Source organism: Myotis lucifugus, unplaced genomic scaffold, assembly GCF_000147115.1.
Source record: "Myotis lucifugus unplaced genomic scaffold, Myoluc2.0 scaffold_134, whole genome shotgun sequence".
NCBI lineage: Eukaryota > Metazoa > Chordata > Mammalia > Chiroptera > Vespertilionidae > Myotis > Myotis lucifugus.
In genome coordinates, this window is record NW_005871182.1 from 2,327,604 (window position 1) to 2,355,102 (window position 27,499).

Here is a 27,499-nt window from a genome sequence, read left to right on the forward strand (position 1 = left end):
TAAGCAAAAAGGATTTATTAATGTATAGTTCCCAAGGCAGGTATGGATTCCTAAAGTAAGATGATTCATGGCCCTAAGTAATCTCTGGGTTGGGAGCTGCTTATCTTCTCTCCTGAATGGAGAAGCATTAAGTTTTGTTGGAGGCTAAAAATCACAGTGTAAAATGTGATATTAATTGTAATATGGTTATGGCTGAAGGAAGATTTTTGCTTTATTTAGCATATTCTTTCTTATTTGACAGCAACAGTTGGGATGAGCATGTATTTGAATTGGTTCTACCGAAGGCTTGTATGGTTGGACATGTGGACTTCAAATTCGTTTTGAACTCAAACATCACCAATATTCCACAGATACAGGTGACATTGCTGAAAAATAAAGCTCCGGGCTTAGGGAAAGTCAATGGTAAGAATGAGTCAAAATTTATATTTGAAGATTTTATCTTGTAGTTGGTTTCTTTAAAAAACTAATTCGTTGTCTAGGATTGCCGGTTCCCTCTCCTGCTCTCATCCCCTTCCCCAATATTTTCTGCTCTACTTTTGGTGATTTTACTTACAAAAGCTAATCCTGGGAATACTTTAGAGCTTTTCAGTAACTCAGTATTGTTCAGAATTGCATAAACTTTTAAATAATTTAATCATACTTTTTGGGGAAATACAGTTAGTTCCTTTGTGAATTAGTTTCACTTTTAGCATTATTAAACTTGATACATTACTCTTTTTAAGAGGAGAATTGATTGGGAAAAGGACTTTGTTATGGAAGTCATTTTCTTGTAAGGTTACTAGTGAAACCCAACCTTTCATGTCATGCCAGAAATATACCCATTTCTATTTATCTTTGTCACAAATTTAGAATTTGATATATTGAAATATAAAAAGATTCTACACATTTAGCATATTGGGAACTAGATGTTACTTGTCAGCCTTTTCTTCTTAATAGGTTAATTGAAAAGGCAGGGGGTAATTTTAGAGTAAAATGGCTACTTTACCCAGGGGGTCCAGGGGGTTAAAGACAATGAAACTTGAAAATTTTCCTATTTAAAACAATGTGTGTGTGTGTGTGTGTGTGTGTGTGTGTGTGTATGAATTTTTGTATGTTTGTATCCTTTTGAAATATGACAGATTCTGATTTAATTTGGTTTAAGACTTAGACATTGATCTTTTTTAAAACTCTTTGGGTGCTTGTACTCTGCAGCCTAGGGTAAGAACTTTTAGTTCAGTTGCCAGCAAATTATTTCTTCAGGTGAATATTTTACCATGATTAAAAAAGAGATGAGTGTATGAACAATTAATTGAATCTAATTTTCTTCTTCCTGACAACCATTTTGTAGCATCTGTGATGAAAATCACAACAGTTCCCAGTTTTATAGAAAATTTTAGAATTTTAGGCACATAAATCATTGATATTAAGTAAATTAAGTTTAATATTTTTGTCCTCTAGAAACAGCAGTAGATAGGCAGATCACCTTTCCTTTGTCTCCAGCTCTTAACATTGAAGTGGAACAAAATGGAAAACCGTCCCTGGTTGATTTGAATGAAGAAATGCAGCACATGGATGTAGAGGAATCACAGTGTGAGTTACATTATAGAGCTGTTGTCCATGACAGTAAAAGGAATAGTGATCCAAATGCATCATTCTGGGCACAGATTTCCTTATGGCTTGCAAAAACTTGGTTTTGAGAACATGATTAAAAAGTAACCTGTAATTCTGCTTTGGCCAAATGCTTTAACTTTCAGCTCATCTTTTTGAACACAGCTGCGCTATTACTTGCATTATTGTTTTTTAATATGTTGGGATTTGAAATTATGTCATGGTTTTATTATTACTATTGAAAATCAAAGTGAATGTAAATAAAATGGGAATGGAAAAAAACCATAATATATCAGATAATTGATTATTATAGTTCCTTATCATGATAGTGAATTCATACTTGAACACATTCTAAGTATGGTATTTTGTGTGGTGGTAATACATGTAAATGTGATGGGAATTTGCCTATTAAATATTACACTTTACATTATCAACCACTTTAAAAGAAAATGTATATTTTTCTTTTTAGGTCTTAGATTATGTCCATTTTTAGAAGATCATAAAGAAGACATTCTATGTGGGCCAGTATGGCTTGCTAGTGGCCTTGATCTATCAGGGCATGCTGGGATGTTGACATTAACAAGTCCCAAACTTGTTAAAGGTAAGGTAACATATTTTACCAAATCAGAATAAATAATGACCCAATTTTAAAAATAGAAAAAAAAAAACATGATCCAACAAAAAGTAAGATATTGTTTTATTTGGGGTTTTTATTAGCAATTCCACCAATTTCCTGGTAGCTGACATCATTTTCTTCATAAATTACTTTAAAAAATTTTTTTTTATTGATTTCAGAGAGGAAGGGAGAGGGAGAGAGAAACATCAGTGATGAGAGAAAATCATTGATTGACTGCCCCCTGCATGCCCCCTACTGGGGATCCAGTCTGCAACCCAGGCATGTGCCCTTGACCGGATTTGAACCCAGGACACTCCAGTCCGCAGGCCGATGCTCTATCCACTGAGCCAGACCAGCTAGGGCATAAATGACTATTTTTAATGTGAAATTTTCTGAACCTACTTTCTTTGTCTGAGAGGTCTTAGTGCTTTTTGAAAAAGCATAAAGTGAATACAGGGTGACTTTTGTGCGATCTAACAAAGCTCTTTAAAGTTGCCAGATATGCCCTGACATGTATCCCTTTCCCATCAGTTGGAGAGTTCTGTGTTTTGTCATGTTTACTGTATATTGTTAAAATATAGTCTCTGAAGATGGTTTTTATAGAAGAGTGTTCTTGATACGTATCAGATGTAACATTTTGAGTGTCTCAAGTAAACATAAATTATAATTAATGTATACTTTAAAATAATTGGCAATTATATAGATAATAGATATTGCAGTAGGACTCTTATTTTAGCTTCTCCCAGTTTCCCAAGGGTGAAAAAAAAAAAAAGCCAACAAACAAAATACCCCCTTATTATTAAAGTAAATTTGGAGGTGGGGTGGGGTGTGGAGATCCTTTCCCAAACCAAGAAAATATCTGACCATCTAAATAACTTTTAATTTACATATGCTTCCTTCATAATGTTTATCTACATTCACACATTTACCTTTAGTTCTGGTCAAGGGCATATACCTGGTTTGCAGGCTCGATCCTTATCCCAGGTGTGGGAGGGAACCAATTGATGTGTCTCTCTCAATTGATGTTTCTCTCTGTCTCTCCTCCTCCCTCCACTCTCTCTGAAGATCACTGGAAAAATATCCTTGAGTGAGGATTAACAAAAACCAAAATAAACAAAAAAGAAGGTAATAGTGTAGTGCTAGCATGGTAGACAGGCAGATCCGTGGAAAACAACAAAGGTTATAATCACAGGAAAATTTAATATCTGTTGGTGCAGCAATAGGCTGATGGTTTGCTGATGAGTGTATTAATTTGATCCATGCAGTTATATGTTTAAGCTACCTTTGAGGTCAGTACTATTATTTTCATTTTACGTTTGAAGGAATTGAACCACAGAGAGGTTAATTTGTCATATACCTTATAAATGGCAGTCATTATTCAAACCCAGGTAATGACCCCAAAACCTTCGCTTTTTCAACTATTAATACTATAATGTTTATTTGTATGGGTGTGCATGGATGCATAAAAGGATTGTGTGGATACACATATGGGTGGTGCCTTAATGACAGTTTTTTTCTTTGTATTTTTCTGTGGTTCATAAAAATTTGTTATTAGAATCATTAACTTTTTGGGGAAAATATGCCCAACAGCTAAAAAATTTTTTCTTAATGCTACTCATGTAACTCCTATGCTTTTTGTTTTTTGGCTACCAGTTGAATATAGGAAGGTATTCAATTATATTATACTAAAATAGCAGTGTAATATTGAAAGAATTATGAACTGTGTGTTTTCTTTTTTTTAAGTTTTTTTTTAACTTTCATTATGAAGATGAAAAACAATTTGCCCTTTTGGTGATTCAGTTATTTATCCCATTCTATGCTGCTCCTCTAGGTATGGCAGGAGGAAAATATCGTTCGTTTTTAATCCATGTCAAGGCAGTGAATGAACGAGGAACAGATGAGATCTGTAACGGCGGCATGCGTCCTGTAGTAAGACTTCCATCCCTGAAACATCAGAGTAACAAGGGTTATTCACTTGCTTCACTCTTGGCAAAAGTTGCAGCAGTCAAGGTATGAAACAGTTATTTTGAACTATAACAATTCTGTTTTAGACATTGTAGATGAGATTTGACACACTGTTGGAAGTAGTATGACCATTGTGTGTTTTTTTCAGCAGATCATTAGTTCGTATTTTTTTTTTTTACAGTGACTTAAAAAATATTGAAAAGAAAATATTTTGAATTAACTTTAAGCAAACTACGTAAATTGCATAAGGTATATTTAGTAAGGAGTAATTGTTAGCTAGTACCTCCCTTTACATTATTTTAGGTCATAATATTTATTTCTTTAAGTGAGAAAGTTTGATTTAATGCCTGTTACTGGTAACTCATCACTTTTTTTTACTTTTTGATTATGTAGAAAGAGAAGTTGGGGAGTGATTTTAGAGATAAATTGTAATATTCATGGTTGATTTTCTGCAACTAGTTAGTCTCTTCATAATTGTCTGATCTTGGGTTTTCCTGAAGTTTATAGAGATTTTGTTTATCATCATTATTCATAGGCAACAGTAGCAATATCAGTAATACCAATCATCTTATGATTATACAGGTTTTCTAATTTTTCAAGGACTTCTGTGCACTTTATCTGACTTAATCCTTAAAAATAAATGAGATAGGCAGAGCAGGTGCAAGTATTATTTCCATTTTTCATATTGAGAGTGAGTGAACCGCTGGGGCCAGGTGGGTCAGTTGGTTGGAGCATCTTCCCGTGCACCATAGAAGGTTGCAGGTTTGATTCCCAGTCAAGGCACATACCTAGGTTGTGGGTTTGATCCCCAGTGGGGACACCTCTGGGAAGCAAAGCATCGATGTTTCTCTCTTTTTCCCCCTTCCTCTCTCTAAAATCAATTTAAAAAATCTTCCAGTGTGGATTAAAAAAATTGTTTTTGAAAGTGAGTGAACATTAGAGATTGGGAGCTGTCATATCTCATGTAGCTTCTAAGTGCTGTAGCTGGGACTTGGATTCAGGATGTTGGCATTATAATCTCAACCATTGGGTATTAACTTTAATAACTATGTCTTTTTCTCTTCTATTATAATTCTGAGGGAAATTAGTCATTTACTGAATATAAGGTAAAAACTCATTTTAATTTAAGATGTTATGATAGTCATAATTTAGTTATTGGCCTTTATTTGAAAACTTAATAGTAAATACTTTATAGTATAATTTGTTCATTCAATTATTTACTTTTGTATATTTAGGAAAAATCATCTAATGTTAAGAATGAAAATGCAAGTGGCACTCGTAAAGCTGAAAACCTCCGGGGTTGTGACTTACTTCAAGAGGTCTCAGTCACAATTCGAAGATTTAAGAAAACGTCAATTTCTAAGGAAAGGTAACCTCATTCCCTTTCCCTATTATTCTTATAGTAATTAAAGTACATACAAAAGAAGAATAAATATACCAACAATATTTTAAAATCTAACTTGAAAAATCTTTTAAAATTTTCATTTCTTTTATTAAGAACTTGTAATCTCATTCAGGGGTGAATTATCTTTCTACTTCATTGGTTTAACCCTAGTGTCTATATACTGCTTGGTATATACCAGGAATACAATATTTGTAGCATGAGGAAAGAAATAAATAATTTGAAGTTTTACTCACTATGCCAGAATATAATACATTATTATTAACTTTATTTCTTTTAAAACTTTCTACAAGCCAAGTATTGCTTACATACTATTTTAAATCCCTTAATACCGTAACATTAAGTTCAGAGGCTGACATTTCACTGTAATATTTATTTTCAAAAGTTTTTTTAAAAAATTGTGATATTCATGATTTTGCCCTGGCTGGTGTGGCTCAGTTGGTTGAGCATTGTCCTGTGCACCGAGATGTTGCCGGTTCAATTCCTGGTCAGGGCATATGCCCAGGTTGCAGGCTCCATCCCCAGGAGGAGGAGGTATGCAGGAGGCAGCTGATGAATGCTTCTGTGTCTCATCAATATTTCTTTTTGTCTCTCCTTCTCACTGCCTCTCTCTAAAAAATGTAAAAGTCATTAAAACATATTAAAAAATTGTAATATTTATGATTTAAAATGAAGCATATGACCAACCAGCTTGTGATAGCTCTAGTCTGTTTTATTTTGGTTGTTAATGTATTTATATTTTCTTTTTTGTAGAGTACAACGATGTGCCATGTTACAGTTTTCAGAATTTCATGAGAAGCTTCTTAACACCCTTTGTAGAAAAGCAGATGATGATGGCCAAATCACAGAACATGCCCAGAGCCTCGTGTTGGATACTCTTTGTTGGTTAGCAGGAGTACATTCCAATGGACCTGGAAGGTTAATAAATAAGATTTTACTACCGCTGATGATTGCTTTTTGGATGTTATGAATGCAAGTTCAAATGTGTGCTATTGTTTTGCAGCTCAAAGGAAGGAAATGAGAGCTTGCTTTCAAAAACACGAAAATGTCTCTCGGATATTGTACGTGTTTGCTTCTTTGAGGCAGGACGAAGCATAGCCCATAAGTGTGCCCGATTTCTAGCCTTGTGCATTAGGTTGGTGTTTTTTTAATTTGAAAGTTTACTTTGTAGATGCAGCTGCAGTTTGGCAGGTGATACCTTGTCTCTAATGCAGTGGTTCTCAACCTGTGGGTCGCGACCCCTTTGGGGGTCGAACGACCCTTTCACAGGGGTCACCTAAGACCATCGGAAAACACATATATAATTACATATTGTTTTTGTGATTAATCACTATGCTTTAATTATGTTCAATTTGTAACAATGAAAATACATCCTGCATATCAGATATTTACATTATGATTCATAACAGTAGCAAAATTACAGTTATGAAGTAGCATCGAAAATAATTTTATGGTTGGGGGTCACCACAACATGAGGAACTGTATTAAAGGGTCACGGCATTAGGAAGGTTGAGAACCACTGCTCTAGTGTAATATGAACCTTGTTGAATGTATGTATAACTTAAGAGAATTTGTAAAAGTTGATGAGATTCTAAGAAAGAATTTAGGGTTTTTAGGGGGAAATGTTATGTTAAATAAACCTATTAGTAAATAGGCTTCTCTGCCTATTAGCAGCAGTTTAGGTAGTTTGGTAAGGGGAACTCTTTCCCCACCTTTACTCTTACTCTCCCTGGTTGTCTTTGGATCCTTCACCCGAAGCCTTGTACCCTGTTATATGACAGTCTTACCAGGTTTATTTGTAATATTGACCAGATCATTTTCTCTAGATCCTGAGACTCTTACGTAGGAGTGTTTAAAAGCTAATAGTCAATATTGACTGTACCTGCCTGTCAGTCCCTTTTGGTAAAGTGAATGGTTTAATGCATAAGAAAACAGTTACAAAGACCCTTAGTATAACTAGTCCTTACTATCTTTTTGCCTGTTTATAGGGCTTTAAGGCAGATTTTTATTGTGATTAGTATGAATACATTTAGAAGATTTTTAAAAGAACCGCACCATGTTTCAGTTGAATTTGGATCTTGAGTATCAATGCATTTAAATTTTTTCTTTTAAAACTTTTCAGTAATGGAAAATGTGACCCATGTCAACCAGGATTTGGATCTGTTCTATTGAAGGCTTTACTTGATAATATGTCATTTTTACCTGCAGCTGCAACTGGTGGTATGTGAAATTAGTTTAATCACTAGTAACTGTAGTCATGGGAAATATTTCACAATATACTTAGGATTATTTAATAAGTTTTTTGTCGATTTCCCCTTTTTTTCTGTAGCTTATCTTTTTAAGTGGTTGTGTTCTGATTGGGTGGGCAGGTACTTTCTGTTTAATAATATTGCTAGGAAAAAGTGGGATAGATAAGTATAAATATCAAATAATCTTAATATATACATTTTCTAATTTCATTGAAATTATTGAGTTTGGTGGTGTTTTTACTGACTATAGATTAGATATCACAAACTGAAATGCTAGTAAGTGATCAGAGATGTGTGTGATTGGTAGCAGCTATAGTCAACTGAAATTCTCTAAAAGGGGCCAGTGGGGTTTTTTTTAGCACCTGAAGACTGGTAATGTCATTTAAGAATGAATGTAATTATGAAGTAGGAATTGAGAAAGCAATCCCCTAAAGTAGCATATGCATAAGGTAATGAAGATTAAAAATTTTTTAAAATGTCTTTTGCTGTTTTATATTGTTATTGTGAAAGGATACTGATATGCCCTTTTAAACCTAATGCTGTGTTTTTAGTAGCCATTTCTTACTGTGTTTTCTTTTATAAATGACCAACCCATTCAACATGTTATCTCAATGAGATAAATATATTTCATAAGGATTTGATCTTTGTGGTATACCAGGAAATAAAGCTTTCTCAGAGTTATTTGGTAAATGGGTATTATCACTATCTTAATTTATTATTAATTTTTAAAAATACATTTTTACTGATTTCAGAGAGGAAGGGAGAGGGAGAGAGAGATAGAAACATCACTGGGGATCAAGCCTGCAACTTGGCCATGTGCCCTAACTGGAATCAAACCGTGACCTCCTGGTTCATAAGTCGATGCTCAACCACTGAGCCTCTTCGGCTAGGCACTATCTTAATTTAGATAGTCTGTTTATATTTACTTTGAACATATAGTGGACAAAACTCTTAACTCTATGTTATATAGAGTAGGATATTTTGGACTTGATCACTTTAATAGTCTTTTTTGTTTAAAATATTTTGTTGACAGTAGCCTTAGAGGGTAAGATGCTTAAATTTTGGTGTGTACTTACTTAGATATCTCAAATTTTATCAAAGAGTCTTAAAATACATCACCACAATCATCTTTTAAGCAATGTTGGTCTGTATTTAACTGGCAGTATAGAATAACTATACTGCATTCACTTGCTTAGTAAGGTGTGTTAGTTGTAACTCAATGATGCCATCCATTGTTCTTGAAAATTTTAGAGCTACAGAGAAACAGTATTTCAGGATGGATGGCTTGAAGGCCCTGACATCTTTACACTTTTCTAACTATTCCAAAATGTCCCTCAGAGTCATCTCATGTTATTGAAAATCTAAATGTGTAGTTAGCCTGATATACTGACCAAAAATGTGATTGAAATTCTTTGTCAGTGTCCTCTTAGTCATACAAGGAAGTTGGTCCTTCTTTGTAAATTGCAAGTTGTAAGAAAGTCTAGGAAAAGGAGACACTGATAAATATGTAATCTGAAGTTTTCTTTGTTAGAGAAAAATGAGGAGATGTTGATTTTTGTTGTTTTTAGGTTCTGTCTATTGGTATTTTGTCTTACTGAATTATGTTAAAGATGAAGATTTGGCTGGGTGCAGTACAGCTTGCGCATCTTTGCTTACTGCTGTGTCCAGACAGTTACAGGACAGGCTAACGCCAATGGAGGCTTTACTTCAGACAAGGTATTTTAATAGATATAATGACTAATAGTGGGCCTTTCTGGACATGGAACCACCTTTGCATAGTACTGTCACATATATATTTGCTTAAAAACCATTTTTCTTACAAAAATGTATTTAAATTATACCTAACCTTTTCCCAAATGATATTTAGCCTAAGCTTTTCTTTTCCCATTTTTTTCTTCTTCTTTTTCTGAAATGATTCTCTTTAACAGTTTTGAAAGTCCTGAAGATTGTTATTCATAAGGCTAATAATAAGAAAATATTTAAAAGTTCTATTTCTTGCTAATGGAAGAAGGATTTAAGATAATTTGTTTCTCTATTGTTAAAACTTCATAGGCAGAATTATGTAAGTCACTTATAGTCCTTAACTAGTATTCTTTATCTCCTGATTAATTACCTAAAACTTCAACATAATGAAATAAGAAATTGAGTGGCACAATGGTTTTGTAACATTTTTAAATTGGAAATCTCGATTTTGATGAAATTTTACTCAAAGCCTTTGTACTTTTTCCTGTCAACAAATGTGATTGTGGTGAGGAATGGCTGCCTCATATCTCTTCCATGCTTCAATCTGCAGAAGAAGATTCAGTCTGGATTCATTAGCTGCCAGCTTATTGGAATCACATTTGTTGACTCTTTCTGGACCTTGTCTTTTGGAGTATAGGTTTACAGGGATCACAGTTGAGATTCACTGAATTTAATGGGTTAAACCTGGTTAGCATCTCTTTCTGCCCTGTCTCAAACTTCTTTTAAAACCAAGTAAATAGATAATTTGTTAATTAGATGGCTGACAGGAAAATTTTTAGGACATTATTTTATTTTTCAGATATGGATTATATAGCTCACCATTTGATCCAGTCCTCTTTGATTTAGAAATGAATGGCTCTACTTGTAAAAATGTATACAACAGCAGCATTGGTGTTCAATCAGATGAAATTGATTTGTCGGATGTCCTTTCAGGTAGTAACTTCTTTTATTAAAGGAATTTCTGGATTTTAAAACTTGTATTTAAGCTACCATTGCATTCATAGATTATAGTTACTATGTTTTATCTTTAAAAACTAAAATTTAGAACTTAACATATGTGAATCACTAACTATTTGACTTTCCTACTTAATCCCCCACCCACCATTATTAAGGATGTTTTTGAAAGAGTTATGAACTTGTTTTTTATGTTTCATTGCATGTCAGTTTGACTTTAATACTTAAAAGAGACTATTTAAAATTTTATTTTTTGTTGTAGTCTTTTCACTTTTATTTGGCGTGTTTTTGCTCTCTTTAAAGTAAAGAACATATTTTATATTACAAATAAAATTAATATGTACTTATGTAATAAGCAAAGATGCAGAAAGAAAAATAATTTTCTGCATCTACCGTTACACCCTACTGAGGAAAACTTTGTGCACATTGTTATATGTATTGTATACATTTCTGAAGAATATACTTTTAGGATTGAATGGACTGTAACATCCTTATAATAAAAGGGTTATATGCAAATTGACCCTAGTGGAGGAATGACCCGTCACTATAGACATGCACTGACCACCAGGGGGCAGACACTCAATGCAGGAGCTGCCCCCTGGTGGTCAGTGCGCTCCCACAGGGGGAGCTCCACTCAGTCACCAGCCAGGCTGAGGACTGCGAGTGCAGCAGTGGGTGGCAGGAGCCTTTTCTGCCTCCTTGGCAGCACTAAGGATGTCCGACTGCAGCCTATGCCCGCTCCCCCTAATTTCCCTTCATTAGTCCTTTGAACTTCCCTTAAGTAAAACATAGCACTTTAAAAAAGTTCAATTGTATAATTAGTTGTTTAATGAAATAACCTTCGATACAGAAAATGTATTCCATGAGAACTGGGGCCTGTCCTTTTACTCTTGTATTAAGTGCTCAATAAATATATTTTTTTAAGACATGTGTCAGACCCTATATTAGGCACTGATGGGAGGTTGGAAAATAAGGTTATAGCAGTTTAATGTTCCTTTTAAAAAAAAAAAAAAATATATATATATATATATATATATATATATATATATATTTTTTTTTTTTTTAAATATATTTTATTGATTTTTTACAGGGAGGAAGGGAGAGGGATAGATAGCCAGAAACATCGATGAGAGAGAAACATCGATCAGCTGCCTCCTGCACACCTCCCACTGGGGATGCGCCCGCAACCCAGGTACATGCCCTTGACCGGAATCGAACCTGGGACCCTTCAGTCCGCAGGCCGACGCTCTATCCACTGAGCCAAACCGGTTTCGGCTATATATATATATTCTTAATTGATTTCAGAGAGTAAGGGAGAGAGATAGAGAGATAGAAACATCAATGATGAGAGAGAATCATTGATTGGCTGCCTCCTGCACATCCCCTACTGGCGGGGGGTTGGGGGGCTGAGCCAGCAATCCGGGCATGTGCCCTTGGCCCGAATTGAACCTGGGACCCTTTAGTCTGCAGGCTGATGCTCTATCCACTGAGTCAAACCGGCTAGGGCTACTGTTGCTTTTAATTTAGTCTTTCAGTTGTTGGTAGCAGTTTTTATATATCCTCATTTTTTCCATCTTGAGTTTCTGTTTCACTTTAGCTGTTAGTTATGTTTAAAGTAGTATTAACTCCAGAAAATTGAAAGAACTAAAGATAACCTTTCCCTTTACTACATACACCCTTATTTCTTTTGTGTTCATCCACCCATTTTTCTTGCTGTGGTTTTATTGCTATGCTTTTATTGTTCACACTAGAGGCCTGGTGCATGAATTTGTGCACCAGTGGGGTCCCTCGGCCTGGCCTGTGGGATTGGGCTGAAACCGGCTCTCCGACATCCCGTGAGGGGTCCCAGATTGTGAGAGGGTGGAGGCCAGGCTGAGGGACCCCACTGGTGCACAATCGGGCCGGGGAGGGATGCGGGAGGTTGGCCAGCCGGGGAGGGACCGCGGTAGGGCTCCAGGGTCTATCTGGCCTTCTCGCTCAGTCCCGATTGGCTGGACCCCAGTAACAAGCTAACCTACCAGTCAGAGCGTCTGCTCCCTGTTGGTCAGGGCATGACATAGAGACTGGTCGACCGGTCAACTGTTTGTACCCTGGAGGACAGTGCATGTCATAGCGAGTGGTTGAGCGATCTTAGCATATCATTAGCATATTATGCTTTGATTGGTTGAACGGACGACCGGACACTTAGCATAAATAGGCTTTTATTATATAGGATAGTTGTGACCATGTGATTTTTTTTTTTTTTTTACTGTATGTGCTAACTTAAACTGTATGATTATAAAGTAGTATGCCTCATTTTAGAAAATTGACAATATATACAAATAAAAAGAAACATTTAGAGATCTTGTTTATACTTTGGAATGTTTATTTATTTAGTGTCATATTTATACAGTTGATATCATAGATTGTATTCTGATTTTATGCATACTTAACAGATTGGGCAATAGCTATTGTAAGTAGCTGGTTTATTATTTTTTTCTCACTTAAAATCTATATCACTCGTATTGTTTCTTGTTAATGTGAATGGACACTGAGTTGCTTTTATGCAACTCTGCTTTTGTAACAAGGACAGTATCTTCTGCTGTGAGTTTTCTTAATACCATGTCAATTGTGAAGCATTATGTAAGGGTTGTGTGTTTGTTTATACGCCATCTGTAATTAAAATTGGACTAGCACTATAATTCTCATATGACTTTTGCCTTTTAAAGATTTATTCACATATTATAAAACTTGTGTCTTTTCTGCATTAGGAAATGGAAAGGTCAGTAGTTGCACAGCTGCTGAGGGTAGTTTCACATCTCTCACTGGTCTTCTAGAAGTTGAACCCCTACACTTTACTTGTGTGTCAACTAGTGATGGAACGAGAATTGAAAGGGATGATGCAAGTACGTTTACTGGTATATACCTTCTTTTATTATATACATTATTTTATTATATATTATAAGCTATAATAAATATTAAGCGATATATAAGTATTTAAATATCTGTTTACAGTACTTAAAAGTTTTTTAACTGTCATGCTAAATAGAAATTTATTAATAGGAGGGAGTTTTATACTTTCTAAATCTATTCATAGGATTTTTTTTTCTTAACCTCTAGTGCACTACTTTAAATCTTATCTTTTTTTTATGTGTGTGCATATTGAGAAGTTTTTTTAATTTGGAAAATATTAAACGTAATGAAAATAGAGGGAAGAGGAAGAGTACAATAGACTTTATATTTCCATTATCCAGTTTCAATAATCATCAGTTGATGTCAGTCCTGTGTGTATTTTTGGCATCATATTATTTTATTTCTTTCAGTTGAAATTAAAGGTATATTTGGTGCAATGCTTTGAGAAGTGTGAGATGAGTTTAAAGCAACTTCAGATTTATGAACCAATATTTGAGTATGTTGAATAGTGTGGTTTTGCTGATGTTTTAAATGAATAATCAACGGGATGTCTCATTTTGTATATCTTTATTATCTTCTAAAACTTTAACAGAAATAGAAAGTAAAAGCAATTTGCAAGAGAAGTCATGGAAAATTTAAACTTGTCCTTGGCTTCACAATGGCAAAGGGTTTTACAAGAAACTTATTAGTTCTTTTTTTTTTTTTTTAAATATATTTTATTGATTTTTTACAGAGAGGAAGGGAGAGGGATAGAGAGTTGGAAACATTATGAGAGAGAAACATCGATCAGCTGCCTCCTGCACACTCCCTACTGGGGATGTGGCCGCAACCAAGATACATGCCCTTGACCGGAATCGAACCTGGGATCCTTGAGTCCGCAGGCCGACGCTCTATCCACTGAGCCAAACCGGTTCGGCTAGTTCTTTATTTGAGTACTTTTTATATAGAATCATCTTATATCTTCCAATTGTGGAAGTAACTACTAAGTGAAATTCATGGCTTATGTATAATGATGATAGTTTCAATTTAAAATTAAATTAAATTGTAATGTTTCTTTTACATGCAGATGCCAAAAGGGTCAAAATTTGTTTTTGTTTTCTTGGACTATAATAGTCACTTTTGTACAAATTTATGTTTATACTACAATAGACATGACAAGAAATTGAACTTTCAGATATTCTTTAGTTGTAACTTAAATTCTTTCTTAGAACTATCATAAAATTATCTAAGATTTTTATTTTAAGAAAATTAATGTGTTTGAATAAGAAGTTTTAAAAATTAAAACCGATAAAAGAGTAGGTTTGAGAAATAAAAGCATTCCTTCATATTGCCCACCATTTCCTCTCCTGCAAAGGAAGCCACGGAACTGTTTTTTGTTTGTTTGTTTGTTTCTAAAGGTAGTCCATGCCTATACAAGCAGTTACCTCTGTATTCTATTCAGGCTGAGAGTACCTATAGCAGAAGGATTTTTATTAAACATTAGGGCAAAATCCTGCCTTTTGTTCACCATTATGATTATTAAATTTATCCATATCATTGCATATATGTAGTTAGTCCTTTTTCCTTGTGAACTCGCAAGATTCTATTGTCTGAATAAAATAAAATTCATGTATCCATTACTTATTTTCTATACTGTTGATTAACATTTGGGTACCACAGAAGGTGACCATGGTCTCTCAACTTTCTGTTTACTTTTTTTGGGGAAACATGTTGATTGTGAAATATAATGCCCATACTGAAAAGTGCTGAAAACAGTTGTATAGGCCAGCAGTTTATCTCAGCATTCTAGTAAACTGTTATTGTGACCACCTAATCAAGAAATAGTATTTCTAGTACTCTAAAGGGTGTCTTCATGTCCCCTTCCATTCATTTCTCTCTCACACTCTTCAAAAGGTAAATAAGCACTGTCCTAACTTTTCTTTTTTTTTTTTTAAATATATTTTATTGATTTTTCACAGAGAGGAAGGGAGAGAGATAGAGAGTTAGAAACATCGATGAGAGAGAAACATCGATCAGCTGCCTCCTGCACATCTCCTACTGGGGATGTGCCCGCAACCCAGGTACATGCCCTTGACCGGAATCGAACCTGGGACCTTTCAGTCCGCAGGCCGACGCTCTATCCACTGAGCCAAACCGGTTTCGGCATGTCCTAACTTTTCGAGTAATCATTTCTTGTTTTTTATTCTTTCTGTATAACCAATTAAATATGCATTCTTTTTTAAAAAAAATATATTTTTATTAATTTCAGAGAGGAAGGAAGAAGGAGAGAGAGAGATAGAAACATCAATGATGAGAGAGAATCATTGATCGGCTGCCTCCTGCAAGCCCCCCACAGGGGATGGAGCCCACAATCTGGGCATGTGCCCTTGACTGGAATCGAGCCTGGGACCTTTCATTTTGCAGGCCGACGCTCTATCTACTGAGCCAAACCGTCCAGGGCTAATTATGCAGTCTTAAGCACTAGTTGAGTAGGTTCTATCAGATAGAAAATTGAATTTATTTTTTTTTGGTCTGTTCCGTTCAATGTCATGATTGTTAAATTCACTCATATCATTGCATATATGTAGATCATTGGTCTTTTTCCATTGCTGTTTAAGATTCCATTACATCAATAAAAATAAATTTATATATCCACTATTGCTTTGTATGCTGTTGGTCAACATTTGTGTTGTTCCATTGTGGTATTGTTATTACTAATGGATATAGTATTCTCTTAGATATGAATGTAAGAGTAGATTTGCTGCTTCATAGGGTTGTCATATATTCAAGTTTAGTAAGTAATGTTAAAGAAATGTACTTCTTAATTTCCAAATATATGAGGATTTTCTAGTTATCTTGTTATTGATTCCTCTTTTAATTGCTGTAGGGTCAGAACAAATACTCTGATTATCATTCTTGCAAAATATGTTAGGAATTGTGGAGGGTCAGCTTTTATAAATATTCCATGAATGCTTGACAATAATGTCTACTTAGCACTTGTTAGTGAAGTGTATTCTATATCTGCATTTGTGCAAGTTTGCTTTTTGTGTACTCATGACTTTAGCTATTAGTGTTTTGATATTTTTTAGCTAAGAAGATTGGTGTTAAATGTGTCTTTTAGTTTCATCACTTATTTTTTTTAATACATTTTGAAATGACAGCACAAATTTAGAATGGTTCTACTTTCTTGTGAACTGAATATTTCATCATGAGTTATCTTTTTTTATCTCTAATATTGCTATTTTTTTCTAAAAGTAATTTGTTTGATATTTATATACCTAGCATCAGCTTTCTTTTGGTTATTATTTGTATATTATATAATTTTCCTTCTTTTTACTTTCAACTTTTTGTTCTCTCCTTATATTTTAGACACATATTTTTAAAACCAACACATAGCTGCCTTTTATAATCCATTCTGATACTTGTCTTTCAGCTGGAATATTTAATGTACATTTAATGTAATCACTATATATTTACATTTAAATCCACTGGTTTTTAAAATTAATATATTATATTTCTCATCTTGCCAGATGTATCTTTTTTTCTTCTTCTTTTGGTGATTACATTTTTATTGGCCTGTTTTTCTACTTTTTACTATTATTAACTGTTGTTACAAAGATCATAATGTAGACATACTGTTGTCATCTGAAAGTCCTGTTGCTGCTTTTACCATATCTTGAACATTATTTATTATCTTCCCAATTTATATGGCATTGTGATTTTATACTTTAACTTGAAGTGTATTTTAATTTCACACATTATTATATTTTTTATATTTAATATTCATTTGGATTTATCTCATAATTCCATTTTCATTTTTCTTTTGAACTTTGATCTGGTATGATTTTATATCTGAAACTACTCTGTAAGATCTCCTTTTTGAATTTGTCTACTCATGAAGTAACTTAGTTTTATTGGAAAATTTTCAAATATTTTTTGGATAATTAGATGAATAAACCACATAGCCATTATTCAGATTCCAATATAATTGATACTTTCCACATATATCATTTTTTTCTCCCTTTAGTATGTCAAAAAAAATACTAGGTATTATATTACTTACCTCTACGTAACATATACATAAGTACCTTAAATAATATGGACATCCTCTTTAATAACTGGTGCTGTTTTTATCATAATCATCTAAGTTAACTATAATGTGTCATGATACATTTACCATAATTAGCATAATCAGTTCTATGGTATCTGATTTTCAATACATAATTAAATTTATCTGAATATTGCAATAGCATTTTATATTTGGTTTATTTGGATTAATAGGTGTCATTTTCATTCTTGAAATACAGTTTTATGTTTTATTTTAGAATTCTAAGTTAGCTATTATTCTAGTGATTTAAAGGTAATATTTCCTTATCTTTTTTACCTTACACTGTTTTTGTTAGACATAACCTGTCAGTCTTATTATTCCTTTTTTAAGTTCACTGTCAGTACTCAAGCTGTTTGTGAGATTCATTCATATTCATTCAGTATCTCTATCTTGCTTGAGATTATTAGGGCTTCTTGAATCCTTACTTGCATTAGCTATAGAGAGATCTGAGCCCCATAGCTCTTCAAAAATTGCTTTTGCCCTGTTTTCTGTTTTTTCTTGTGTTCAGTTTCATGTATGTTACATCTCATCACTATAATTGTTATAATTTTCAATTTTTAAATATCTCCTTATACTGTGGGTATTATCTTCTAGTTCATGTTAGTATATTAGTTCTTTCTTTTGCTGTGTAACCAATGTGGGGAAAAAAAAACACCTACCTTTTTTTTTTTTTTTTGACTCTGCTGCAGTGTTGCCTCTGTTTAAAGCAGTGGTTCCCCCAACCTTTTTTGGCCGTGCCCCACCTAAGCATCTCTAAAACCCTGATGCCCACTTTGTGACATATAATTCTTATTAAAAAAGTGAACTTCTATTCACATGGAGGAAGCCTAAAAGAACATTAACTTTGTCTAAACAAGCTTCCAAAGAACATGGCATCCATGAAAAAGAAAAATAAAAGAATCAAAGGACAATTGAAATACTGAGGAAGAAATCACTAAGAAATTGTTTTAAAATAATAATAATAATATGAAGTGATAAGAAAAATAGCAAATAAGTTTCAAAACATAGAGAACTGAAATGCATAAATACATCACAATATATACTTATATACTGTGTATGAGGCCCCTAGAACCATAAGAAATGCAAGAAATTCACTGTTAATAACTCATTCTCGAATTACCCTCCTTTAAAAATCAAATTGCCCCTCTGTGGAGTGTGTGCCCCACGTTGGGAACCACTGGTTTTAAGTCATGGGTCTGCTATCTATGTTAATCTATTTTTGTTCCATTGGTTAGTTAGTCTAGCCCATGCCAGTACCTCATTGTCTTAATTACTGTAACTTTTAAGTCTTGAAATCTGATAGTCTAAATCCACAAACTTTGTTTTCCTTTCTTTTTTTGGTATATTTAAAATATTGATAGAAAGTTTCACAGTGGTGTGTAGTCATCACAACTATGTATTTCCAGAACATTTCCATCACTACAAAAAGAAATGCCATAGCCAATAGTAGTCACTCCCATTTCCCTCTCCTCCCATCTCCTGGCAATCACTAATTCATTTTGTGTCTCTGGATTTTTTCTACCCTGGACATTTTATGTAAATATGCAATTATACAATATGTGGCCTTTTTGTCTGGCTTCTTTCATTTAGTGTAATGTTTTCAAGTTTCATTCATTTGGCATGTCAATACATCATTCCTTTTTATGAATAAACTAGAGGCCTGGGGCATGGTGGGGTCCCTCGGCGTGGCCTGTGGGGATTGGGCTGAAACCAGCAGTCCAACGCCGCCTGCCGCTCCTGCTCATCCCAGCACCACTGTGCTTGCCGCTGCCGCTCCGTAGGCTCACTGCTGCTCCGCTTGGGTCTCTGGTCTGCGAGGGCCAGCTGTGAGCTCTGCGTCTGGTGCCCCTTGGTCAGCTGAACAGCGCTCCCACTGTGGGATTACACTGACCTCCAGGGGGCAGCTCCTGCATTGAGCGTCTGCCCACTGGTGGTTAGTGTGCGTCATAGTGACTGGTCTAGCGGTCACTTAGGCGTACACACACACACACACACACTAGAGGCCCGATGGACGAAATTTGTGCACCTGCGACCTGGGCTTCCCTCCAGCCCTCCAGCCACCGGCAGGCACCCGGGATCCAGACTTCCCTTGAAGCCCTGCTTCTCCTGGAAGGTTGTCTGGAAGGATTAGCATATAACACTTTTTTTTATTATAGATAGATAATATTCCATTGTATGGACACAACCACTTTAAAAAATATATGGGTATACCACATTTTGTTTATCTACTCATCAGTTAATGGACATTTGTCTTTTTCTTTTTTTGACTGTTAAGCAAAATACTGCAGTGAACATATTTGTATTAAGTTTATGTGTGAAATTTGTTTTTAGTTCTCTTGGTTATATATCCAGGAGTGGATTCTATTAGCTTTCATTTCTTAAAGATAGTTTTTCTTAAAGATTCTAGGTTTTTTGTGTTAACAATATTCCTCCAGCTGTATTGAGATATAATTGACATAACACTGAGCAAGTTTAATGTGTACAAAGTATTGGTTTGATACATTTATGCTATATTGTAAAATGATTGCCACCTTTGGTAATGATTAGCTGACATCTCCAATCTCTCACGTAATTACTATTTCCTTTTTGAGGTGAGAACATTTAAGACCTACTCTCAGCAGTTTTCAAGTATATAATCCAGTTATTAGCTGCAAACATTATGCTGTACCTTTGATGTCTGTATTTTCATTTAAATTTTGGAATCAGCTTATCAGTATATATACTCAAAGCCTATTATTTTCTAAGTTGGGACTTGAATATAAATCAGTTTGGGAGAATTGACCAAATGTTAATATTATGCCTTGCAGTTTGTTAACATGATATATACTTTAAAATATTTACATCTTCAATTTCTCTAGGTGATGTTTTGTAGTTTTCAGTGTAAAAGTAAAAGCACATTCTTTTTAGATTTTACCTAGCTGTTTGATTTTTTATGCTATTTTAAGTGATATTTTTCTTAGTTTTATTTCCATTCTTTTGTTACTAATAGAAATATTGCTTTGCGTATATTAATCTTGTAGCTGATAACATTACTATATTAATATACTAATTCTAATAGTTTGTAGATTCCTAGGTTTTTTTTTAATATACACAATCATGTAATCTATTAATAAAGAGAATTTACTTTGTTGTTTTTCTGATCATTATATCTTTTCTTTTTCTTACTCTTTTGTGCTTCCTAGGACTTTCTGCATGATATAATAGAAATGGTGATAATATCTTTGTCTTGTTCTCAACTTTATGTTTTTATATCTAGTTTTTTAAGCCCTTATTATAAAAATAGAAAAGGGTATTGAAAAACTCAGACCATGCAAAAGATTTTAAAATTAGTTTTGTAGTAGTATGATAACGTATTTTTCTTCGATTGCTTATGTCTCTTATGTATTTGTTGTAACAATTTTCCCATAAGTAGGATTTGGGCGCTAGATTTTAAAATTAGTAAAGGGCTAGAGTACACATGGTTAATATTGAAAATCACTCCCAACAGTACAAGTACAACATATGTGCTTCAGTAAGTCCAGTATTTTCCCTCTAGAGTCGCCTTGGTGGAAAACTAGATGGAGCAGACAGATGGATTTTAGTTTGGGGCACACAGCTTATATGAGATATGATTGCTTTTTTTTTTTGGTCAATCTTCACCCAAGGCTATTTTTTCCATTGATTTTTTTTTTTTTAGACGAAGTGGAAGGGAAGGGGGAGAGACAGAGAGAAAGAAACATCAATGTGAGAGAGATACTAGTACATCAATTGGTTGCCTCCATCATGCGCCCCGGCTGGGGATCAAACCTGTAACCCAGGTACGTGCCCTTGATGGGACTCGCACCTGGGACCCTTCAGTTCTCAGGCTGACGTTGCAACCACTGAACCAAACCAACCCGCTGATTGCTCTTTTTTTGACCAAGTTTGTATAGTTGTATTCCTGTAAGTTAAATGAGGTGTGGTATGGCTGCATTGTAATAAATATGTTTTTGTGAGTTGAGGAAATGTTTTTATTGTTTTTATTATTGTTAAAAGGCTATGCACAGTTTTGTTGTTACTGCTATCTTGTTTATTGTAGCTTAATTTTTTAATAGTTTATCTGAATCCTGGTCTAATACAGCCATTGTTGGATGTTAAGATAGACTGTCAGATTACCTCTTCTTTTTCCTTTTAAGGATTTATGATCATACTTCTCTCAACTTTAGGTTCATTATCTTTGAAGTGCATAAGAATAATATCTACTTATGTGCCATTGTAAAGAATAAATGAGTTGATATAAGTTCTATGCTTGGCACCGTGCCTCACATTGGCTTTGGTATATTGCTTTTGGTTCAATCCTAGTTTGACCACCATCAGCTCTACAGGGTAACTTCTCTGAGCCATTCTTTACTGAATCACCTAAAAAAACAGAATCATAGTATCTGCCCCTCAGGGTTGTTCATCTGTTGAATATAGTAGTTAAGGAAAACAGTGTCACTGGTAATGCACAATAAACATTTGCTATTATTGTAGCAATTGTCTTTCCCCAATATAACTTTCTAGTAAAGGCCTGTTATAATAAGTATTAATGCTATTGATTAGACTTGGCCTTTATTTCTTTTTTGTGTGTGATGACCTCTTTGATTAAGTTGTGTTGTTTTTATCCCAGCTTTTTTGAAAGTTTTCCAAAAATTTTTATTTCCATCAATATTTAATGGGAAAATAGTTCTTCTATGATCTATATTTGAATAACAGTGAAGTGGAAAGTCAAAGAAATTTTTTAACTTGTAGGATTTTATAGACTTTTAATGATGGTAATATTCATGAGTAAGCTGTATGGGCCCTACTATTTGACTGTGAATTGAACATGCCTCTCTCTATATTAGTGTTCTGGGAAGCTTATGGTAGGAAACTGCTTTACATATTTTGTGCAAACCAGACTGTCTGTAATGTGCTTTAAAATGAGTAAGTGTTATCAGTCATTTTAAATGATGCTTTTTTTTGGGATATATTTCTTTATTGATCTCAGAGAGGAAGAGAGAAGGAGAGATAGATAGAAACATCAATGATGAGAGAGAAGCATTGATTGGCTGCCTCCTGCACACCCCCTACTGGGGAACGAGCCCACAACCCAGGCATGTGCCCTTGGCCAGAATCGAACCTAGGACCCTTCAGTCCTCAGGCTGACGCTCTATACACTGAGCCAAGCCGGCTAGGGCTAAATGATGTTCTTATAATTGAGGATTTTTTGAGCTTTTTTGGTCTGAAGGGAGAATGAAGTATTGTTGCTTGTAAGAAATCTTTGTAAAGCAAATTTCAGTTTATTTCCTATGTTCAAATTGTCTTACACTGTAAGGGTCACTCTCATTTTGTATTTTCATTTTAGCTATATTAAATGAAGTTTCTATGCTGAAAATATTTTTAAAAATAATTTTTTACTTATCAATTACAGTTGACATACAATATTATATTAATTTCAGATAGATATCCTAGTGATTAGACATTTATATAACTTATGAAGTGATCACTGTGTTTAAATTAGTATTCACGTGACACTGTACATGGTTATTACAATATTATTGACGTATTTCCTATGCTGCACTTCACATCCTTGTGACTATTCTGTAACTACCGATTTGTTCTTAATCCCTTCATGTTTTTCACGCATTTCCCTAAAGCCCCTTTCATCTGGCAATGATCAAAATGTTCTTTGTATATATGAGCCTGTTTCTGTTCTGCTTGTTCTTTCTTTTTTTAATATATATTGCACATATAAGTAAAATCATCTGGCATTTATCTTTTTTTTGTCTGACTTATTTCACTTAGCATAAAACTATCTAGGTCTATCCATGTAGTTGCAAATGGCAAGATTTTATTTTTTATGGCTGAGTCATATTCCATTATATATATGCACTACTTTATTCATCTATTGATGGACACTTAGGTTGCTTCCATATCTTGGCTAATTGTAAATAATGCTGCAGTGAACATATGGGTGCATATGTCTTTTTGATTTAGTGTTTTGGGTTTCTTTGGATAAATACCCAGAAGTGGAATTGCTGGGTCCTTTTTTTCTCTTGTTATAGACTATGCTGAAAATACTTTTAAATTTAAATGTATACTGACTAATTTTTATTTGATTTAGAAGTCATTCCTGGATCACTTAAACTTGAATACTGTTATTACAAATAGACTTTTATTATTAAGATTCCCTTACTTATACTCTCTAGATTTCTGTCTTTCAAAATGAAAATCAACTATAGTTTTAGTGTCATAATAGTATGGTACTTTGAATGTGTTTCTCTGTGAACGTTTTCTTCATCCTGTTTTTTTCCCCCCTTGTCTTATGCCAGTGAGTTCCTTCGGGGTTACTCCTGCAGTAGGTGGACTATCAACGGGGACAGTTGGGGAAGCTTCGACAGCCCTGAGTTCAGCAGCCCAGGTAGCTTTGCAGTCTCTCTCTCATGCAATGGCTTCAGCCGAGCAACAGCTACAGGTGCTGCAAGAGAAACAGCAGCAGCTTTTGAAGCTTCAGCAACAGGTTGGAGACCATTTGGCTCTTTGTTCATGCTGTCTCTAAACTTCAAAAGCTGAAAAAGTACTGTAAAAATGACCATTATTTTCATAAAGGAAAGTAGGTTGGCCGATCTGAACTAAGCATTTTCTACAAAAATTGAGGTAAAGTTTTTGTGATATGTTTAAATAAAAAATTATATAAATACACATTATTTGATATACAACTTAGGTAATAATATAATTGATGATTTTTTTGCAATCTTTATGTAAAATCCATTCTTACATATGTTTAAACACTATTGGTCAAACATTGTAGTTACCATTTGCTATTAATATGGATTGAAGAATCTAAAACAATATTTTAAGGGCCAGTCAAATTAACGTAATTTAAAATTTAGTCATAATGACGTTTTGGAGATTTCATCATGGTCTAAAAATAGTGTATGCAATTCTAGGTGACAAATTGTACCAGGTTAGGGAACAAACGAGAGTCCATTTCCTGTTAACATTTTGTATTTAGGAGAACTTTGTTTTCTTCTTTTTTTTTTCTTCCTTGCCATCTTTGATTTGAGAAAGTCCTAGTTCCCAAATGCTCAGGAAATTTTATATCAGATTTTTAATGAAATATACATAGCAAAGAAATACCCTTTGTGTGTGTTGTCCACTTTTTATTTAATTTCATTTTTATTTATCTAGGATACAGTTACTCATGTTTATCCTGTATACCCATGTAGTATTCCCCACAATTTAGGTGGGCAGGGTTAGTCTATATTTGTTGCTTTTTCTTTTTTTACAGAAAGCAAAGCTGGAAGCCAAGTTACATCAGACAACAGCTGCAGCAGCTGCGGCAGCCTCAGCAGCAGCAGCAACGTCAGCAGCAGCAGCAGCAGCAGTAGCAGCAGTCGGTGGTTCTGTTCACAACTCTGTGCCTTCTAACCCAGTGGCAGCCCCTGGATTCTTCATTCATCCATCTGATGTTATTCCACCCACTCCAAAAACAACACCACTTTTTATGACTCCACCACTCACACCACCTAATGAAGCAGTTTCCGTTGTGATTAATGCTGAACTTGCACAACTTTTCCCAGGCTCAGTTATTGATCCCCCAGCAGTCAATCTTGCTGCACATAACAAAAATTCCAACAAGTCCAGAATGGTAAAGTATCATATTTTAAATAGGTATTTGCTTAGACATTTAAAAATAACTTGAAATACATGCTAATTTTAGAAGGCAAAATTTTATTTTACCCACTTAATATAGCAAATTTGATTGTTTTTATAAAATATTATAGAATGAATATTAGACAGTGAAACTTGTTATTTTGATATTATGGTTACTAGTTTTTCTAGAGCAAGAATAATATCAATATAGAGGTATACTTTTTTCTTTTCTAGAATCCACTCGGTTCTGGTCTAGCCCTTGCAATTTCTCATGCTTCACATTTTCTTCAACCTCCACCTCACCAGTCCATTATTATAGAACGAATGCATTCAGGTAATCTTTGTCTTTCTTAAAATATTTTTCTTGCCTAGTCTGTTGGTTTTTTGAAGACTTAATATTCTGTAGTTTGATTTTTCTTTGCAAATACATTTGTTCTTGGGTAAGTACCCTTTACCAAAGGCTCAAGATATGTGCTCACCAAATTGAATGGAACAGTGCTGCAGAATCGGTTCACTAGTTCTGTCCAAACAATGGATTTGATTTTTTTTGTTTTTAATGAATCTTGCCTGTTGAACTATACTTAACAATATTTGCCTTCAATGTAGCTGCTCAAATAACATTACAGTAGAAATTACACTTAAAGTAGTATTTCTCAGACTAGCATTCTGTTATTGGAACCATTTCTTGAGAATAACAGAAAGATTTACTGAAGATTACAATAACCGAGTAAGATTAATAACACTTCATAGTCTCTGGATAATTGAAATTTTAACTAAGCTTATACCCTGCTTTACGTGCTAGAGACCTATGATCCTGATAGGTGGTTTCAAATAGATCATGTTTACTAATAAGCTATAGGCGATTTTTACCTTATAATCCTACCAATTCTTTGTTAGGTTTCAGAGCAGTGGAATTCAACAAAATCCTTAAGCGTGTTTTATAGGAGGCAGTATACGAATATATTGCATACTGTATCAGTTTTTTTTGTTTATTTATTTTAATCCTCACCCGGAGATATTTTTCCATTGATTTTTAGAGAGAGTGGAGGGGAATGGGAAAGACAGAGAGAAATATCGATGTGAGAGAAACACATCGATTGGTTGCCTCCTGCACACACCCTGATCAGGGCCTGGGCTGGGGAGGAGTCTGCAACTGAGGTAGGAGCCCTTGATGGGAGTCAAACCTGGGACCCTTTCGTCATCAGGCCGATGCTCTATCCACTGAGCCAAACCAGCCAGGGCCTGTGTCACTTTTCATTATATAAACAGTTGAACCTTATTTTACTCTATTGCATATTTATTCTCTATGGAAGAGAGTTTTTTAAAAATAGCAAAAGTTGAAATGGTGTTTTCTGCCAATTAATCATTCATTGGTAACAATGTTAGTGTGTATAATATTTAAACTAGTTTCTTGTGCAGTCTTATGAAATGTGAGCAGTAGTTTACACTGTGATTTGTTTTTTAATCTATGGAATTGACTATAGGGCATAAACTTTCTAAGGAGGAGAATTTTTTTTTTTTTTTTTTTGGTGTGGTTTAATTGTTTTTCTGTTTAGGAAAGTATTGGTAACTGCCTATTTTCTTTTAAACTAGCTCCATTGAGAATTGCTCTAGTTGGGTTTATTTACTTGGGTTCCTTTACTATAAAATGTAGGTGTAAAGATTACTAGCTGCCCCTCACTCCAGCCCAATAAAAAGTAAAAAGAACTAAAGTATTATTAATGATTCTGCTTCGTGTTTCACTAATTGAGCTTAATCCTGAAGTGTGTGTGAGATGAGCGTTGCAAATTTGCTCTTCCTTTCCTTTCAGATCATTTTTGCCTTTCCTTAGTGTGAGCATCTCATGCTGAGTGTGATTATAGTGCTTACACAAAAACACATACTACCTCTTTGTGTGACCTTAACATTCAAGTAAACCATCTACTTCATATGGTACAGAGCTAAAAAACAGTGATGCGTCAGGGGGAAAACAATGTTTGAGATAAGCTGTATCTGTCTCCATTAGAGGACCTTGCTAAGGGATTTTTTTAGTGATAGTAATGCCTACATGTTATTTCAGCCTTATAATTTTACCTTGTATTTACCCCCAATGTATGTTGTAACTCCATAACATAAGAAGTGAAACAAAGTTTAAGAAAACGAAAATCAAGTATTACAATGTGATATTATTAATGCATCTAGTGAAATTTTTAAAGACCAATTGGCTAAAAGAAGAGTAGATAGGTACTTTATAGAATTAATCTATATTCTATTTTTTTATTTTTGGTCTGATGTTTTAAATTAAGTCTTTATGTAGAGTTGATTGCTTTTATACTAACAACTTACTATTTTGTGTGTGTGTGTGTGTGTGTGTGTGTATATATGTATGT

At 34.2% G+C, this 27,499-nt stretch overlaps 1 protein-coding gene across 1 annotated transcript in view; it reads left to right on the plus strand.

Annotated features, from left to right (window-relative positions):
• Positions 1 to 27,499, plus strand: part of BIRC6 (baculoviral IAP repeat containing 6) — a 177,162-nt gene that overhangs the window by 52,035 nt on the left and 97,628 nt on the right. The window contains 14 exon segments of the mRNA XM_006094357.3: positions 242 to 402; positions 1,480 to 1,569; positions 2,057 to 2,188; positions 4,035 to 4,213; positions 5,404 to 5,537; positions 6,324 to 6,488; positions 6,574 to 6,705; positions 7,693 to 7,790; positions 9,388 to 9,535; positions 10,362 to 10,495; positions 13,267 to 13,401; positions 23,807 to 23,994; positions 24,766 to 25,125; positions 25,365 to 25,464. Of these exon segments, the coding sequence (XP_006094419.1) occupies positions 242 to 402; positions 1,480 to 1,569; positions 2,057 to 2,188; positions 4,035 to 4,213; positions 5,404 to 5,537; positions 6,324 to 6,488; positions 6,574 to 6,705; positions 7,693 to 7,790; positions 9,388 to 9,535; positions 10,362 to 10,495; positions 13,267 to 13,401; positions 23,807 to 23,994; positions 24,766 to 25,125; positions 25,365 to 25,464 (2,156 nt within the window).